Source organism: Oryzias latipes, chromosome 7 (assembly GCF_002234675.1).
Source record: "Oryzias latipes chromosome 7, ASM223467v1".
In the NCBI taxonomy this organism is placed as follows: domain Eukaryota; kingdom Metazoa; phylum Chordata; class Actinopteri; order Beloniformes; family Adrianichthyidae; genus Oryzias; species Oryzias latipes.
Genome location: NC_019865.2, coordinates 11,108,434 through 11,129,096, shown reverse-complemented (window position 1 = coordinate 11,129,096; position 20,663 = coordinate 11,108,434). Strand labels below are relative to the sequence as shown.

The window sequence follows — 20,663 nt, the reverse complement described above, 5'->3', positions numbered from 1 at the left end:
ATTTCGTTTATTGCCAGCTTTCATCAAACGACCAACATGCTTGTGCCTTTGGAGTGCCGGTGCAGCAGGAAGAGGAGTACATCATGATTCTTTTTGGAAGTGGCAGATTCTTTGTTACCCTCAATTTACACAACCCCACATCCTTCTTGTCACTTCATGCCTGTTTGCATACGACTTCAAATATTTAAATGAATAACCAACAGGATGATGTGTTATATTCCCACTTTACATGCTGTGGAAAATTAAACATGATTTTGTCTGAATACAGACTCTTTATTTCGACTCAGGCCTGGTAGAGTCAGTTGATGAAGAGAATAACAAACTTTAGTGAGTCATCCACTTGATATTCTGTTTAATAAACCTCTCTAATTAGTATGCTGGGATGTTACAGAGAAGCAAACTGTTGTAAGTGTATTTCTGTCTGCTACTATTTTCTCATTTTTTTCTCATTTTACTGGTGCTATGTGTGCTGTGATGTCCCTCTGAAGGCCTGTTTGTGCTGTAACAGTAACCTTCACCCTTTGTGTTGCGGCTTTTTTTCTCCCTGCAGCAACAACATACGAAGATAATGAGTTTTGTGAGTCCGGTGCGTTTGTTTTTAATGGCTGCTGCTGACACAAAAACACAGACCAGCGTCCGTTCCTTTATGGCACCAGCTTGAAGTCATGAGGCCTGACCCCTTGCTAATGTTGCCTCTCCTTCATTAGGCCAGGTCGGCTTCACAGATGCTTGCAATGCCAGATCCAAGACACGTTTTCTCTCTGTCCATCACCCTATGGATGACAGGAAGAAAGGGTAGTGAGTTAAATAAGATCCCATCTTATTTTAATCTTATTATTTCAGACATGTGACCTGGTTTGAGGAAAGAAATGAGGGTCTTGGAGCTTTTTCTTGCAGAAGAAAAACAAAAAAATGCACTGAAATATGCAAATCTTGGAATTAGTTATGGGAAACACAAATAATAGTTTGTAAAACAATTCAAAATGAGTTACTTCGATGAACAATGATAGATGATTCAGGCTCGACCAACAGAGGGCAGTATGTCTCACTGCCTTTTTTTCGATAGAGAATGCACAGATGATATTTTCTGCCTTTTCTTCTTTCATAAATCACTGCCAACAGAAACACAAAAGAAGAAAAGTCTTCCCTCAGATATTTGCATTTATACCTTCACACTGACTCTCATAAAAAATGGCAGTTCTGTTTAAAAATCACTGTGGACTAAACTTTCTCTGTTTTTTTTTTTTTAAATTGATTCAAAGCAGGGTATTCCTCTGTTTGTTTGTTTGTTTTTTTGGTTGTTGAATAGAATTTCTTTTCTCTTTTTAAATACCTAACGCTCCTTTTTTAAAACAAAAACCTTTTTCAAAAGTAATTTCCATTCTGCCTCTTTCACTTTCTCTGATTTAGACAAGTGTTTGTGTGTTCATTCCCTAAACCTAATTCAGATTCACTTTGTTTATGAAATTGATGCTAAGCGTGTTGACAGGATATCAAGTGTAAGAGAAGGTCATCACTCCAGTTTCATGACAGGCTGCATCCTCAGTGAAAATACTGTCTCTTTCTCCCTGCATAGTTATCAGTGCAATGAAATCTCTGAGAAATGCTGCACAGATATTAAATAAGGGCACAGTTATGCAAGCACATGCATGGCAAGGTGGCATCTTTATATCAGGGGAGAATATTTTTCTTTCCTGTCTTCTCCTGACTCACTGGGGTGCCAAGACCTGAAACTCTGCACTTTCTGTGGATTTACTGTCACCCATTTCTGTACCGTGAGGCTGTAAAGAGAAATAGAACCATGTATAAATGCAAAGGTGCATTGTCACTTAAAACACCACTGCTACTGATTTCTGCTAGTATTCATCAAGTGAAAAAAATACCGTACTCAAATACAAACAGAACTAAAATAGTAAAAAAAAAAGGATAAATGGATTTTCAGTGTCTTGCTCATGGACCCAAAGACACTTCAACACATGGCAGGCAAGGTGGGCATCGAACCTGCAATAGTCTGATAAGAGGTTGACCGCCCGATCTCTGCTTCCACCGATCCAACCGTTGGGGTTGGTTAATCGTGTCACCCCAAATTGCTGCTTTAGGCAGTAAGGCAGGAATGCGCTAAATGTCAAAGAAGCTATCCGGTACACCAGGAAACAACATAAATTTAGGTAAAGCCAAACAACCAGCTAAAGTAAAATGAGCTTTAGTGTTCCAACATAAAAAGTTGACTTTTGTAAAGTCATTGAAGGGGTTGGTTTTTCAGTAAAATAACAGTGAAAACAAGATAATCAAGTGTTTCTGTCTCCTCTTGTGTGACCCTAAGATGTAAATGATTGTGTGAACGAATATTCGAAAAAAAAACATGTATGATGGAGATGTTTAAAGAACTAATCAGCTGGGATCAACTTAAATGAAAAACCTGAAGAGCACTCAAGTTTTTATTTCTTGTTGATGCTTCAACCAGTTTTTCAGAAAACATTTTCATAGATGCGACATTTTAAGTTTTTTTTTGGTGTCATATTTACATTGTGGTGTTTTATTTTGGCATACGTTTGTTGTGGTGCAACATTTGCTTCGTTGCTGATTATTCTCTGAATTTCTTTCACTTTGGTTTTGCTCTTTATGGACTTGGAGCAGCAGTTGTGTTCAGAATGAGAAACATAATAATTACGGTTTAGATGTGCACCAACAAGAAATCAATATGTTGTTAGAAATCGAAATCAGTGTTTTCTTTCAATTTTAATCATCTGACATGTGTGTTGGGTTTTTCATTATTATCTAAAAAAACGTCTTTCTATTTTAATTGTTGTGTCTTTTGTTGTGTTTGTTCTATGGTGAGACAGAATAGAGCAAAGCAAAAACTCCATAATCTGTGGTCAGTTTCTTTCAGCTTCAGCCTCCTGAATGAACAAAGGCTGCATACAGTTAAATCCTCTTTGGAACAGGGTCAAACAACGTGATCTGTGTTGCTTGTGTCTTTTTCGCTCAGGCGAATGTCATCACACAAACATCATCTACATGATGAAACTGTGAGTGTTGATGATGCCAGCTCACGTAAACCGGTACAGCTGCAACAAGCTTCAAAGGAAAGCGCCGTGAGGAGATGTCTTATTTCCACATCTCAATCTGGGCAACTTTTGAAGCCGCTGTGTTCTACAAAATTGTATTCTCTCGGGATTAAAAGTTTTGTGAATTGATTTATCGCAGTAATTGTAGTGCAGGCACACACACAAAAAAGGGGAGAACAGAAAACCTCCTTCACATCACTGCTAATGTCGCCTTAAGAGGTTCCCTCTAAACCACAAAAGAAAGGAGAGGCACTCCATCACAGCTACTTCACTGTGGCATCAAGACAATGTGAATGAACAGCTCCTAAGAAAACTAAAGAAAACTCACAAAAACAGAATAGGTGTTGAGCATGAATGATCATATTGATCAGTTTCATTCATCACAAAGAGCTCAATAGCAGGAAATGTGTAATTGTCAGTAACCTGAATCTTTTGAAATGAAATAATTTAGCCTAAAAGTAAAAACTAAACAAAGTTTAACCCTGCAAAGCCTACTACATCAAATAATTGGCAGAAAATTTAAAGTTTTGAAGAATTAAGATGCTTTTTAAACCCTTTGATGAAGTTGTTAATTTTAATGAGATGTATGTGATCAATTATATGTTGGGTAATTTGGTAAGTTTTTTCCTCAAAAATGTTAGTTTGAGATGCTAAAATATTGACTTTAGTGTTCAGAAAAAAAAGTACCTTATTACTGTCTCAAGTTTGACCCACACTTAACATTGTGTTGCTGTATAAAGAATTCATTACAGCAAGTAGTCTTTTTAAAAAAATGAGTAACTATTGATAAGTTCTCAGGGCTGGGCAATATGGCCAAAAACACAAAATCTCCAATTTTTTAACACCGAATTTGATTTCTGATATTATCCTTCCCCCCCCCTTACTTTACTGTCTTTAACAAAAATGACAAATGACAAAATACATTTAACAATTTTTTTTTATTACATTTCCTTCAGAATTTGGACTGAGCACAAAGTGCAATTAAATACAAGCTGTAAAAACATTTGTAAAACATCAGGGCAGATTTTTTGTTAGCTACCGTGAACTTGAGCATCTCGTTGAAAGCTACTTCTCACACTCCACAGAGCGTCTCTGTTTCGGGTGTTGAAACACATTTGGTGTACTCCCACTTTTGGCAGCTACAGCCTTGAAGCAGATTTTGCAGTTAGCTGTTTATTTGCTCCAAGTCTGATTTCACAAAACCAAACCAGTTCCATAGAACTGAAGAAACTCTTCCTGTTTTGGGAACGAGCTACTCTTTGCTAGCTGCCATTAAATAATATTTATTTTGGGAAAATGGTGATTTTATTTTCCCAGCACTCCATTGTTGGGAGTAAGGTCAACACTCCCGTTTCTTGCATTGACCTTACTCCGAACAATGGAGTGCTGGGAAAATAAAATCACAATTTTCCCAAAATAAATATTCTTAACAATTGCTAATCTATTGATAAAATGGATGTATCACTCAGCCCTACCAGGTTTTGAATATTAGCATAACTTTTTCTGCCAAAAGTTTTTTTGAGATTTCATTGAGGGAAAATGAAATCTCATCACACATTTTGAACTTTCTGCCATTTTTAAGTGAGCAGAAAAAGCTCCTCTACTGCCCCCAGTGGAATGAAGATGAACTACATGACAGAGAACACGGACCAAGTTGTGCACACAGTGTTTATAAATCTGGTAAGTTTTAATGTTAATGAAATAGGGGGACTCAAAAACGAATGTATAAAATATGATACAAATGCTTATGTAAAGTTAAACATAGCATAGTCCCCTTCTTCTACACATTTGACTATAGAATATTTTAGGAGAGCAAGATCAGCACTTCCACAGGGACATACCAGAGCCAAGTTGTGAGGAAAGGCTCAAATTTTTGAAAGCTGTTAGCATCGGCAGACCCTACTGCCTCCTGTCCGCTGATGCAGTTTTCTTGTCTGCCTCTAAAAACGTCTTTGCTACTAAAAGCTACTTTGAGGCTGCAGATGTGCACCGCCATTTAAAATGACACGACAAAGAAAATCGCAAGACTAAATCCCGCTCTGGGCATCTTCTGGCTGTGATGGCTGCACCAGAGGGCATATGCACAGGGATAGAGAAAGTGTATGTTTTGGTGGTGGTGGTGGTGTGTGTATGTGTGTGTGTGTGTGTGTGTGGGGGGGGGGGGGGGGGGGTGTCATTGGGTAGGCAGAATATCCTCATTATCTAGATTTGAGAGCCACAAGGGCCAGCTTGCACAGAGGGTGTAGAATCCCATTAATCACACTGTCACACATACAGGGCCACTCCTGAGACAGGAGTTCACACCATCACAGGCTGATGCTCTGCATACAATGACCAGACACTCAGGCGCTCAGATACAGGGCAAAAGGCTATTCTGGCTCTTTGTGCCTCTTCTTTGAGGAAGATCAATCTTGATAATATCCAGGGATGCGCGCTGTAACGTGGTTTACCCAGTCAGGGGGTGCTTCCCTGCACCTGCATTGGGAAAATCCTCGCTGTGTCTCCTCAACAAGCTTTTGCAGAGGGAACAGTGTCTGCTGAGAGTCGCATTCAGCCAAAGTACACACCTCACAGCTGTGTATTAGTGCATGGGGGATAAACCCAATGATTTGCATGGAAATTGTTTTGGAAAACAATGTGATGAAATCCCTGCAACCTAAAAGGGAAATCAAACAAAAAAATTCTGCCTCTTTGGGGGTCTGTAGCTGTTAAGACCAAACTCATTGGGGTTAAAAACGAAGTCAAACAAGTCCTTTTGTGTTGGAAAGAAACAAGTTACAGCTGTGCTGCTCACACTACTAATATATGTGCTTTAATAAGAATCTTAATCATATCTTTCTTTAAAGATGCGTGGCAGATACTCTGAGTTTCAGTCAACATAAGCTAAATTGCTTGCTGAGGTAGACTGATTAGTGAGTGTGATGCTGCTGAAGAGGAAGCTAGAATAGAAAATATGGATGGTGCTGACCGCTGGAGTTCAGCAGATGAACAGACGTTAAATTTCTCTCTGCCTCCCTGTCTCTAAGGTAACACAATTCATTTTCTTTTATTGATTGACACTGGACAGCGTGACTTTTACGGTTCATGCTTGCAGGCGTCGATAATGAGGGAATATCTTCAGCTTCTGAAAATAAACTGCTGCTCAGAGAAAGAAACACTGGCGAGTGTGTCTGTTTCATCTTTTTATATTTGTGCCAACCCGCCTAAAAATAACGAGTGTATTTGCTCACAGTCTGTGGAGAACATTCGAGGGCTTGTTTGGGGTTATGTGTAGTCACTTGTGGTGTGCCAACAGTACAGTGATATAATGTGTGCGCCGTGGCACGTCTGCTTTTGTGAGGATCAATCAGTTTGGCAGAAGGAAACATTTTGGCAGGTCTTCAGCTTTTGAGGTTTCACGGGTAAAATTAAATATAATTATAGAAACAGCAAGAAGTGATTTAATCGAGTATGTCACACAGTTCAGTGGACACTGTTATTTAAACCCGCCAGATGATTTTATTTGTCCCTCTGAGCTGGGCATTTGTCTAAAAGGGAGTGAACCCTGCAGCTCAAAGGTTTGGTTTCTTGACAATCTGAGGAAAATTTCGTTCTCCTCTGTAGTTAGTAGCTTCTTTAAAGCACTTTTTTAACCTTTATGGTTGCACAAGGATGCCAGGAAAGCAGAGTATGAGCAGCTGACTTGCTGATGGAGAATAAATTAACAAAGTGCTTTTAAATCAGAAAAGGAGTGAAAACGTTGAGTGGTTTTTTGCAGGAAGAAGTTCTTTGAGCAGAAATATTGCTTTAAAAGTTTCTCTTTAGAACATCTAAAAACACTGCAGCTTTGTTCTCCATTTTAAAAACTTTATGCCTATTCATTCCTTTTGATGTTCTGACTCATTTTTTTCTGTAACACACTTTTTGCTAAAAAATATTGTCCCCAATATGCTGGAGCATTTTTACTTTTGTGGATAATTACATTTGTGCTGAGAGACTGGTTCAGACCTGTTCCACCACTGCAATCTAAGCCTACTGACCTATTCAACCTAACTGCAGGCATTTGCCTCCTATTATCTGCAATTTACTGGGCTGCTTTATCAATTTTACATGTTAGAATTACTAAAGCTGGTGTACTTTTAAAAAAAGGCATTACTTAGAATTGGAATGGTTTAACTCAGAGCAAATTGGTAACAATTAAACAGAAACGTCAGTCAAAGCTGGAGAATCTCGAATTTAAGGTTTTTTAGGGCTTTCATAAAATTTGGAGAAATGTGGTGTAGATACAACAAGCTATTCATCAGCCTAACTCATACCTGGGTTTATGTCAGGACATCTGTTCTGACTGGAAGCTTTCATCTTTGGCTCAAAGGTCCTTAAATCTTGTTTAAAAAAAACAACAATAAATTGCAAAGACATTGCAGTGTGGAGTTTGCTGCAGAGTCCAATTTATTCTTGACTTATTAATGGACTTTACAAACACAAACAAGATTCTGGTTTTTATTTTCAACCATCATTCTGATGCAATGCCTTTCATCTGGATTGCACAGACATGACCACAAATCAGATCAGATCACAAGTGACTGTGCTACATGGCATGCTGATTTGACTGGGTCTCTCTTCTTACTTCAGTAGTTTGTAAAAAAAAAAGAAAGAAGAAAAAGTTAAAAAAAATTCAATATCTAAAGATGAAACAGGAGCTCATCCCAACTTCTATTTTACATGTGACCACATCCGTGGCAGCAGACGTAACCATGTGTGACAAAAACTGGAGCCCACTGGGTCAAAAACAGGTGATGCACCAGACCAAGGCACCACGATGAACTGCTGCTGGATGATAACCGCTAATTAGAGATTTTCTTCTGCTCAAGGGGTTGTCTTATGATTAAGGGAGCCCAATGAATATGTATTGAGTTGAGCACACAGATGATATGATGTAGGTCAGGCTACCGGTGGATGAAATGTTCAATGTGTGGAGAGGCAGGGACATTCTCTGTAACTACACTTCTCCAGATTATATCGCTAACAAGTTTGGTGTTCAAAGTAAGGTGATCTATGCAGCTGAAGAGACTTAAATTACCACTCTGGGGATTGCTTCTGTCGGTTCAAGATTAACATTTGAATACATACGCTGTGCGTATTGACGCTGGCTCTGCACAGAATTTAAAACAGTGCCCAGAAATTGTCCTACTTTCACATGGATATCTGAAAAGCATTTCAAGTTGACTTGTTTGTAAATTTTATTCATAAATTAAGAAGAAACTTTAAATATTAAAATCAATGCGTTTCCTGCTAAATGTGTCGGAAAACAGATGCAGATGCCATACAAAGAAAAGGAAGGTTGAGAAGCTGCACAATTCTGATTATCCCAAAAATGTCACAGAGGAATATGGAAGAGTTTATCCTAATGCATGTATGTGTCAGTTATTTATTGAACTTGCCTATCACTGTGCAGCTGATGCTTTGAAGTGCTTCATGATTACAAGCAGCTTGTCATTTCTGTGCGAGGAAACAGTCAGAGAATTTGCATAGTGTGAAGCAGACTGATGGTGTTGGAAATGTGTTGAGCTGAAGCAAAACCTTTACGGCTACCTGGGAGGTGTCGACCCTCGTGTGGAAGAAGTGAAAAGTCTTCAATAATAAAAGAAGGGTCCACTTGACTGCTTTAGTACTTTGATGGAATCAACGTGGATGAATGAAAATCTACACAGATATGGCAGCAAAAATAACAAATAACACTTTTTAAATAGAAAAAAGCTAAAAACTATTTTGTACCGTCAAAAATCCTCAAAACATGAATATTTGTGTTAGGGTGAAGGAACTGTTGAGAACCCCCCCCCCCCCCACACCACAAAACAAAAAAATTGTATCTGAAAGAAAAAAAGGATGAAAGAGTTAAAAGAGTAGAAAGGTCAACTCTGAGAAATGCTTTCCTCTGACTACTTTGGAATGGTTATCGATCTCCAAAACCATGTGAGGAGATACATTTTAAAGCTGGGGCAGTTGAAGCAACAGCTCCATTGACTTCTGTTTGTGTTTTATGTAGAAAAAAAATGAAGTAATGTAAGTGAAATGTAGATAAGTTATTTCAAAAGCATCTCAAAAGTTCACAGAGAGCTGAACAATTTGATGGTTGAATAATTTAGTTGAAAATATTCTAAAGTCATGGCAACCAAAACTTTTGGAGCCATTCACTTTCATAGGGAAAAAATTGCTGCAATTTTGCCCAGAAAATAAAAGTTCCTGAAAAAAATGGCTTAAGAAAGCAACTAATGTCCTTAATGAGCTGAACAATTTTTTAGCTTTATGTTTAAAATTGGCTTAAGTTTACTAAAGATATGAATGGAAAAAATATGTACAAAAGATTAGAAAAGAACAAAAGGTTAATAGCTAAGTATAATCAAATGAATACATTTTTCAAAACAGAGAACAATACTTTGGTTGCTATATAAAAACAGAAAAATACATTTAGACATAAACACGATTAACTGAGGTTTTTAAAAAGTTGTAACCTCACTCGGTTGACTTTCACTCTTTATTTTACAACCACAGAAATTGGCAAATAGGTGAAAGAACTGGAGCTTTAAAGATCACAAGTCAACCGTTAACCTGGTTTAATGCTAAACCTGATAACTTACAACTTAATTAAAAGTTTGTTTTGGATATGAAGTTGATTTAGAAAAAGGGGGAGGAAATGCTGGCTGTCACACAGCTGAGTCTTCCTCCCTCCAGTCACACATGCCTCATCAACAGATCCGTCAGAGGATATGAGAAATACCCCCTCCATTATTTTTCTTTTATTAAAATGTGCAATCCTCACTTTCCAACCATCGGGAATATTGCAGCATGACACAAATCCTGCATGCTTGACAGCTCTCAATAAATCCTATAAATAGTTTCTTTTATTTAAAAAAAAATATTTGAATGAATTAAACTGTGACACTACGAAAGAAAATGACACCAGTGGACTCTGAACACAGTGTTTGAGATTTTCAACATGTTATTGCCGGAGAACATCAGACATTTAAACTACAAAAGGATTTTGTAAATTCCCCAGTTGCTCTCAGGGAAATTCTAAAAAAGCAGGTAACAACCTCCAATACATCGACTTCACCCAAAGGATTGTCCCCTATTTTATGGGACAGTGAATCTGACTCAACATAATGAACTCCCTGTCAAGGAGGTAAAACAAGGCTGTTTCATGTCACTGGAGAAAAAAATCTTGGTGTTGTAGAGATGGTGGCGACATTCAATTTGTGGAGTTTAATCGATGAAGCAGCTGAGTGCCTGCTGCCACGACGGTGCTACACTTGCATGCATAACAAAACGAAAAAGAAGCCCTGCTCTGTGATCCCATCTGCAGTGGTCACATCTCGTCTTCTCTGTGTCACACGGAAGATAAATGAGCCAGAATCTGCCACTCTTCCTTCCCTGCAGGCAAAGTGACACCGCCTCACCACAGTGCAGCTCAGTTGGACACTGTAGTGGAACACCCAAAGCACCAAGCACCATTTCTCAGCTCAGCTCAGCTGCTGATTTGTCCTTGAATGAGGGAGTGGATATCCACATGGGGATGTTCCCAACACGCAGGGATTTAAAGCCTCCTGTTTCAGAAGCTGAGAAAAGGGATTGGATCATTCGAGCAAAAAGAAAACCAGACCCAGTCAGAGCATCAACACTAATCAAAGAGTAACAAGAGCATTGTAGACTTGGAGGTGTTAAACATCTTAAACGAGACAGTATCTTCCGAGACAAACACAAACTAATATCTTTCAAATCTATTACAATACAGATGTTCCTATTATATACATATGCCCTTAGAATTCACTTTTCCTTTTAAGCATGTGACTTTGTTTAAAATGTTTTTTCTTTTAAATGATTCACTATACTTCCACAAAGGGAGATGAGTCTTTTTTTTTAATGAGCTAAAGCAACCACTCGTATGTCACCTTATTGACAAAAAAAAAGGTCTGGCACTTACTTAAGCTATAAATGAACTGCAAATCTTTGTTGCTAGGCTCACACTCATTTCAGTCCACTGCAAATGGGAATCAATCACAAATATATAATGAATTGGTCACACATGGTTTATTTACAAAATGACAAGAGAGTTGATACTTTACTTTTAAGCCTTTTTTTGGACTTGTTCCTGCAAAAATGTCAACAATTTCAAAAAAAGATATGGCACTCTGCTGATGACATTTGAAAATAGTATTCAGAATTGTGGAAAAGAAAAGTAAAAACATGTCTCAATGTGTTGATTTAATCATAGAAAAATTGTTGAGACATAATCTTACTCACAGGAACAGCTAAATACTCCAATGAAAATCATGTTTTGGGTGTTTTTAACATGCTCCTGTGGCATTTTTCTCATGATGGAGGACATGTAAACGGCAAATATTGCTTAAATTGGATTTCTGAATCTTTATTAATTCAAATCGCAGTGAATCAGGGCCAGACAAAAAATATGCAATTGGAAAAACCCTGTATGACGTGGAACAGACCACAAGCTCCCTGCTCCTCTCCATTCTGATGCATCCACTTGCAGACAAATAGATCCATGTACATATTTGTTTTCTTCATCTGAGTTGGAATCTGGCTTATAACTGTACGTCTGGATAGGTACATTATTGCTCTCGATTTTTGTTTCCCCAGTAATGTTAGGTTGGGGTTGTGAGGGGCTGTAAGCTAGTGGGAAAGTGTTAAATACAGAACATTTTCATTGTTTGTTTTTCCTGTTTCCTCTGTAAAGGTGTTCTTTGAGCTGAGTGAAAACACCTGGTGGAGGCCTGACAAGCTGTCCAACCAGGCCCCAGAGCCTGCCACTGGACAGCATAAAAGCTCCTGAGGATCTCTGCAAAGATGGTTCTCTCCTTCTTAGTCCACTTTGGAAATGCTTATGTCCAGTGCAGGCACGGCCCCTGTGTGGTGGATGTTTGTGGACAGGTAAGACATGTCCACAAACTCTTCATGTAGCTTATCCTGTTGTGGACAATATTCTCTTGGTGCCGCCTTTTGTATGTGTTGATTCCGTTTTAATACGGAAGTGCTGAGACTTTATTTTTCTTGTTTTTTTTTAGAGATTTAGGCTGTGCTGTTATGTTTCATCACTTAGCTCAACCTTGGTTCCTACCTCCCCTCCTCCCTTTTTGTTAAAACCATAAGATCATCCATTGTGTGCCTTGTGTTACGGTCCCATCCAGCCCTAGACCTACACTTGTGTGGATGTAACAGAGCATGCAAGCAGATGGATGATGGGAAATGGGGCAGGTCTTACTCCTGCTGCTCTGCACAAACTGTGTTAGAAAACGAATATATATATAAAAAACGCCCCTCTCACCCTCCGCGGGTGGTTTCTCCTCCAAGCTCGGGTCCTCTACCAGAGGCCTGGGAGCTTGAGGGTCCTGCGCAGTATCTTAGCTGTTCCTAGCACTGCGCTTTTTCTGGACTGAGAGGTCTGAGGTCTTTCCCGGTATCTGTTGTAGCCACTCCTCCAGCTTGGGGGTTACTGCCCCGAGTACTCCAATTACCACAGGCACCACTGTCACCTTCACTTTCCATGCTTCCTCCAGTTCTTCTCTGAGTCCCTGGTATTTCTCCAGTTTCTCATGTTCCTTCTTCCTGATGTTCCCATCGCTTGGTACTGCCACATCCACCACAACGGCTTTCCTCTGTTCTTTATCCACCACTACAATGTCTGGTTGGTTCGCCATTAACATCCTATCAGTCTGGATCTGGAAGTCCCACAGATCCAGACAGACAGATAGATAGATAGATAGATAGATAGATAGATAGATAGATAGATGGATGTAGATATATATATATATATATATATATATATATAGATATATGTATGTATATTTAAAAATGGCATATCATAATTGAAAGACCACTTGGAACACCTTGGAAATGGATAAAAAGATGATTGGAGTTGCCACTCTTTTGGTCTGGCAATAGAAATATTTTGGTGGTGGATGACATTTGTTCAAAATGTCTTAGAAATGAATTAAAAGTCACCAGTAACTTTTGTTCTCAGTCAAAAGAAAATATGAATTTTGTTTCCCGTATTTCTTTCTTGCAACATTTCGAGTATTTTGCCTCACGGATGTTCACTTCAAAGTAGATGCATGGAATGTTTCCAGGCTGCATTGAAAAATAGAGATTAGACTTTCCAGAGTGCTTTGTCTTTATTGTGAGCTCTTTCACCGGTTGCCAGCAGCACAACTGCAAATATGTTTCCTTTCCTCTCTCGCAGAATGTTTTGCTGTTTAGTTCCAAGGAAGGAAACTTGTGTGCTTTCCTGTTTCCTTCTAAAGAAAATGTAATGCTACTGCCGGAGAAAAATTCATTCATTTTCAAGTGTCAAGGTTCCTCTGGTGGTTTTCCAGCTGAAAGCGAAGGACACTTCCTGCTTGTGCTGTCACTGTAATAAGGAGCTCCATCTTCACAAATCCCTTTTACCATGAGGATTAGTGTAGATTAAATGAATTCAGAAGTCAACGATTCATGAGAAGGGGTTTTATTTTTCATTTTAAGTAACATTCAGTGCTGCACAAGTTGTTAATATAGAAAGGCATTTACCATCTGCTCAATTGACAGCAGCTTTTGACTTTGGGAGGGGTCAAATATAGGGTTTAAACTACAACAAATTTTAAATGTTAGATTTTGATTCACCTTTGGGGATTATGAAAATATTAATAGTGATGGTAATAGCATTACTAACTTGTATTTGTAATGTTTTACATTACAGGTTAAGTTATTTATTACTTTAATGCATTAGTAACTTGTTACTCTCATACAGGTATAAATACTATTCTCAAACCCTGGTAATTTTACATTTTTTTGTGTGTGTCTTTTTATTTTTTTAAAAGCAGTTTGGTCTGAGGCAAAGATCCAAACAGTAATTCATAGTAACTGGTTTTGGTGACAGTGATATAACACTCGCGCCTCACATCGAGAAAGCCCTGTTCGAATCCTGGCTGGGAACCTTCTTGTATGTTCTTACTGTACATGTGTGGGTTTTCTCCGGGCCCTCCGCTGTCCAAAGACATGCTTCATTAGTCAATTGGTTACTCTAAAGCAGCAGGTGTCAAAATCTGGACCTCAAGGGCTGGCCTCCGGCTGGTTTTCCAGAAATCCTGCCTTGTCTGCTGCTGATAAGGATCAGCTGTGCTTAGCCGATATGAAGCTTCAATGGCAGGTTGGTTGGAAAACATGTTGAACACTGGCCCTCAAGGTCTAGATTCTAACACCCTTGCTCTCAAGTGTCCCTAGGAGTGTGTGTGGGGGGGCAGGTGGGTGTGTGGGTGTGCCAGGACAGACTCCAGCATCCCCATGATCCAGACAGACATGGATAAAGTGGGTTAAGAAAATAGATGGATGGATGGATTGATGGTTTTGTTGGTTGCACAACTTATCTTGGACAACAACCCCCATGTTTTGTCTGATGCCTTTAAGTAATAGCTGTTAACAAAAAAATTGCAATGTTTGGTGGACTCAGCTTCAAGATGTGAAAATATTGGTTTCATTGGTGGGTAGAAGCTGTTGGAAAAAATATACATATTAGACAATTTCCAACTGTGCTCCTCAGGATCTTTGCGGTGGCTGAAAATCACTGGCTATTTGGACCAGTGTCAGCTGGTTCCAACAGGCTTGGTGATCATATCCGAAAAGGTCCACGCATTCATTCGTGCATGCGTACAAACCTCCACTGCCCCTGAGACGCTTCATTTGACCATAATCAGTCTTTCCACAGCTATAGGAAGCGGGCTGACAGTGGGTAGGAAGAGGGAAGAGGGCCAGTGGCTCAGCAGGCTCCATAAAGCAGTGCACCAAAGAGCTTAAAAAATCAGTCCACCTGTGGCCACCGCCGGGCCTAATTACAGAGTCAACCTGAATAATGATAAATCAGTTTGCTTTTAGGTCCAAAATATATGCATGCCGCTCCAGTAGAAGTCCACGTCTGATTGGATCCCAGCAACAATGTTAGAACCACACACTGTATATACTTTACATCATGTTTATAGGATGATTCTGTTTTTGCAGGCAAATCAGGGGCAGGATTTCTAAAACTGGAGCAGTTCCGCGCAATTTGCGTCTATGTTTTATTGAATGTGCTCACAGTTTCCATGGGGAGCCCGGTAGTTGGAGATAAAAACGTCATTTTATGAAGGCGGAGAGTTATGCTGTGGCTCCCTCGTGAACTAGTGCGCATAGTTGCCAAATATGTCATTCCTGCATGCGCCAACAAATGTCTACGAAAGTTAAAATGGAGTGTTATTACATACTCTGAGATTTACTAGCTGTTATCATTAATATTATCAAACAATTCCTGATCTTTTTGGAAAAAAGGGCTCCATCAAAAGCAAGACTATGAGGAGCTGTCCAGGTGCTGAAAGCGCACAAGGCAGCATCTCAGTTAATTAGAAGGCTCGTGTCTGCAGGCTCTGCATGGTGTAATTTTTATACAGGCTAAAAATAAATCAGTTCGTTGCTCTTGATCTTAGGATTTTATTTGAACACCCAAAATTGGCGTTAATTGGAGTCAGATGGGCGCGTGTCGATGAAAACTATAAAAGGAGAAATGGTTCCTCAGAATTTGGCACTTTTAGCAGCCTTTAAGCTGGAATCAAAACACTTCGAAGCCCTTCCGGCTTTTCATGCCCTTTGAGCTCTTTTTGTCTGTCAAATGCTCTTCAGGCTAATTTGGTCTAAAATAACGATCCGTTCGCCATGTAGATCAATAGCCTGAAACTACATCAGAAGTCAGTCACAGTTGGAGAATGCGGACAGGAGGGGTGGAGTTCCCTGCGTTTACTTTTCAAAGCTCTTCTGGCTCAGATATAGCAGAAGCTCACTCTTTCCCCGAAAACCAGAAGCGCAGGCGCTGAAGCGTCCTGACTCCTGACACGCGGTCCTGATTGAGTAAAGTCCCTCATCTCTCTGCTGCAGCCTTTAATTGAACTTTACATGCTGTTGCTTGCTCGTCGGGCAGCATCTGGGAGCTTTGTCTGGACCGCGCACTGCGCTCAGGTTCTCCACCCTCTACTCATTTGGTTCTGAAGGACTCACGCGACCAGTGGAGCTGGACCAGGCTTTCCTGCAGATATGGAGGGAGACGTTATGGAAAAAGTCGAAGCCACAGCCACAGTCGCTGACTTTGACCCCGACAGTGGAAGCATTCCGGCCACCAAAGTGGAAATCACAGTGTCCTGCAGGTGAGTGCACGCCGGCGCTGGGAATGCTGTCTGCGCCAGTATTAGCTGAAACCCGCGCGTTATGGTCAAACACAGTAATATGCGTTTGAAGATTTACATAGAAAATGTGAAGTTACAATTTAACAGACATTTGGACGGTGAAACCAAAGCAGATAAAACCTTTGATTTTATTATCTTTTGCTGCAAAGCACATTTAATCACCACTGCAGAATACATTTTAGACAAAATTGATCTGAAAAACTATTGTAGATTGCAGAAAAATGAACAAGTTGACACCGTTGGAAGGATAATAAACCTATTGGAAATAAAAGACGAAAAAGCAAAGGTAACTTAAATTCATTCATTAATTCGGCTTTTACGCATTTCTATTCGGTAAATTCCTCACATTTGTTTTTTGGAGCTTCTTTCATTCACCGCCAGGCTTATTGTAACACCGTGTGGTGCTTCTCGCGCGTGTCACATCCACTTTGTGTACCACGGGAGATGTCGACCGTCCGTGAGTTAATTGGCGGACAGGAGTGGTCCCCTCCTCCCCCCCGACAGGCGCAGGGACGTTGGCGTGGCTCGCTATAGGGACATTCAGCCGAACCCCTCGAAGAATCACTTGAAGAATCCCACTGAGAGCCGCGAGTTGCTTTGGGTGGGGCATTGGATGACCGACACCTTTCAGCTCCAGAGAGAAGAGGATCAGCAGTTCTCTGCAGACTTACAGGCTTAGCAGTTTTAATTATTGTTTCACCTGGGAGATGGTGTTTATTCCAGCTTCCATGGTCTTCACAGCTGTGTCTCGTTCTGATTATCAGTGTTATACCTTTTGCTACACAGAAACATCACATGGAGATATTTTTTAGCCAAACACTACATTTTTGATATTCCTAAAAATTCCAGTTTGTTTCATTGCGCTCCATGACCTAACAGATGATCAACTGTCCTTTGCTTATTAGTTTCTTACTTGCACGGAGGACAGTGAAACCCCATCAAGTCAGAGGACTTCAACAGCCATTTTAAAAAAAATCGAAGTCCCACTCCGATCATCCTTTGATCGATTGTATTAACATTATCAGTCTTTTATAGTCCCCGCCCAAAAAAGTGTCATTTTCTAGTACATAGTTTCTGCAGAGCGGTAGTAGCTCGTGATAAATTAACTTCCTCGTCGTGGGATGCATTAAGCCTTCCCTCCTTTCCCAACATCCCTTTGTTTACACTCTCTCCTGCTAGTTTACAGCCCCAATCTAACAACAGAAGTGGAAAAAAAATGGCGATCATTGTTGGAGCTATCCATCCATATAATTTTGATTCAGATCTACATGGATCTAGTCGTCTACAAGTTGATGCATCAAAATGCAGCAGTACCGGTACATGGAACTTGTGGCCCACCCAGTGTATATTCTATGTCACAAGTAAGCTTTTTTCAAAAAGCCTTTTCTCTGTCTGCTCCTGATTCATAGTGATTTGAATAAAGAAATACCCGTAAATACAATTTTATGCTAAAATTTATTTATACAAGTCCTTCATATTGAGAATATCTCAAGAACATGTTAAAACACAATTTTACATTGGAGTGGGTCTTTAAAAAATGTAAACTTTTAAGCGTTTACTATTTGAGCTTGATTTAAGTCTAGTTCTTTTTTAAAGATGGATTTTTTTTATTTTTTTTATTTTTTAGAGGAAGTGTGTTGGAGTCTGGTGTGTGAAGCTGACATGAACCCTGTACGAATTTGTATCCATTGTGATTCATGCGTTACAGTTGGAGGCACCAGTGGGGTGCTGTGCCTTTAGGCACACAGAAGTAGCACCCCTCTCCCACAATCCCAATCCTTAGACTTTCAAACCATAAACCAGAATGCCTCCAGGTGCAGTTGACGTGCTGCTTTTCTGTCTGCCGTTCATTTCTTTCAAAACAGAAAAGTTGCTCCTGGTCAAGGTTTGAAACAGAAAAAGGAGGAAGGTGCCATTGCTTGCTCTTTGGGTGTAAAATGATGTCTGTTTTACATTTAAAGATTTTAAAGGCTCGTCTTTTGCAACGATTGTTGCAGTCTGATCACGATCTGGACGATCCCCAGCAACACTTATCTGGAGTTGTGCATTTATTCAATAGAGACGTAGAAATGGAGGGTATTATAACTCAGGGTCCACCTGACTGTGTAATTGATTTAGCAAGTCTGAGCGCTCTGAGATTACAGCTTATTCGTGCCGTGAAGCCCTACAGGCATTTTCATAACCCACTGCCAATATTTTAGCATCCCCCCCCCAACTCTCACACATACACCCACACACACAACAACTGGTGGACTCTTATCAAAACAAGTGCATCTTACTGTGATAGCATGGCTGTGATTAGTTTTTCTCTCAGGTGGGTCAGGGAGCGGTACGATCTTTCAGGCTTGGGGGGGCTGCACTCTGCCTAAGCGATAAGATGGCTCTTCTCACATAAGTGGCCCCTTTTCTTACATCTGTCTCACTGAGCAAATTCCTGTGAATTCAGTTCAGTGAGTTGGGGTTAGTGGCCCCCCTGGTGTTTCACATTCTTCACCCTATACCTCTTAAGTGAAGCTAATGAATGGCTTCATTATTTAATATTTGAGCAGCTCAGATGAAAGTTTAATGAATTGTCTATGTGGTTTGCCATGTCATCTTTTAATTATGAGTGAAGTAGTAAATGTGAATCCAACCGGATTGTAAAAATGTAGTTTCTTTATCTCAGCTTAGCAGACGCTCTCAGGATTGAGGAATGGCTTTGGGGGGGACTGGGACTCCATGCAGGCTGCAAAGAGTCTTTTTAGTTATGATTGTCAGAAAGAAAAGTGATGAAAACCAAGGAAATGCTAAAAGATCGACAATGTTTTATTTGAAACACAGCTTACCTTTTAATCTTTAAATTCATTTCCAGTCTTCACAGAATCTGGTAGAAGGTGATGATGATGAGAAGGCTGGTGGATACTGCTTGAGATAGAGAGATAGATATAGATATATCTATCTCTCTCTCTATATATCTTTATGTACATATATATATATCTATATATCTATATGTGTATATATATATATATATATATAGAGATAGAGATAGAGATATAATGTGAAGAACACAGGTTGATTCAGCAACACTTGTTTTATTGGAGCATTCACTACAGCCCTGTTGTTCAAACTGACAGTAGCTGACAAAGCCTCCCTCCCTCCCACTGCATACAGCTTCACACCTGATAGCTTGACCATGAAACTGCATTGGTGATTTCACTGGCATGAGGTAGTGTTTTTTTTATGTCCATCTCCTGCTGGTTGATGCTGCTTTGAGGTCCCCTGTGATTCTGTTTGTGGTAGATTGGTCAGAGGGGCATTGCATTGAATCTCTGTATTCCGTTTTACCCCATAACTAGACTTGTTCTTTACAAGGCCAGTCTGCCCAGAGCAATCCATTAGCTGGAAACCGGAGAGGCTCCCTGGTTGCAATTCCCTGCTGTGGAATGAGCACTTGTGGCATGTTTTCTTCATCTGCTGTCTTTGTGAAACAATCCCAGCATCTGAAAAGAAGCCTATAATGTAATTATTGGGACAATTAGGATGTGTAGCATTGCTGCTTGATGTGTGAAGAGAAAAGCTTGAGCAAACAGAGTTGTATATCCAACCTTATTTATTTAGGTGTGTTGTTCTAATGTAATAGTGTGTAGTTTTTATCCCACATTCACACCGGACCTGTGAACGTGAAGAACATGCTAAACGTGGCTTCACATAGGACTGGGTTTTATTTGTGCTTTTTACATACGGTTGTAGGTACACTTGTTGCATTCTCAGTCAATAAATTATAGCTGCTGGTCTATAATATTTATTGACAAGTCATGTTCGGAATTTGTATTGCATCAGGTCCAAAATAAGCTTGTGTTCATTGATGGGTAATGCTTGTGATTTTGTTTACACCGGGCAAGTGTCACCAGTTAAAGAACGCACTGTACACAGGTTCTTAAATGCATTTTTAGCATATGGTCGCTGTTAATACTCGATTGTAGCTCATGTCGGCCACCTACAGTTGGAAGAGGCCTGGTGCGAAATATTGAATCGGTGTAAATCTTGTGAATCCTGCAGCAGGCCTTTTCTTTTACAGCTCTATTCTGATATATAAAAGACTTGGTTTCATAAAATATCAGCCAGACACAAACAGCAATTATTCTTCCTTCATGATCAATTTCCAACTGGTTGGTACTTCCATGAATTAAAAGAGACGCCATCCATACATCACTACCAAATCCAAGTCCCTGATATGGTCAAAGTTCGACCTGGTTTAACTTTAAATACACGCTCAAAGGTTGCGTTTTTTATTTATTGAGACCAAATGAAAGAGTTGCGTAACGACAAGTGAACGCGAAACTTTTGAAGACGGAAGCCTTAATATGCATACAAGTCCATT

The 20,663-nt window shown here is 39.8% G+C and overlaps 1 protein-coding gene across 2 annotated transcripts in view; it reads left to right on the top strand.

Annotated features, from left to right (window-relative positions):
• The first annotated feature begins 15,599 nt into the window (after positions 1 to 15,599).
• LOC101166794 (copine-5) overlaps positions 15,600 to 20,663 on the top strand; it is a 94,461-nt gene continuing 89,397 nt past the window's right edge. Inside the window, exon 1 of one of the 2 annotated variants that reach the window (XM_004070683.4) lies at positions 15,600 to 16,264. In XM_004070683.4, the coding sequence (XP_004070731.1) occupies positions 16,155 to 16,264 (110 nt within the window). In that variant the 5' untranslated portion in view covers positions 15,600 to 16,154. The remainder of the gene's footprint in view (positions 16,265 to 20,663) is intronic. The other variant, XM_020704604.2, reaches the window with a different exon arrangement.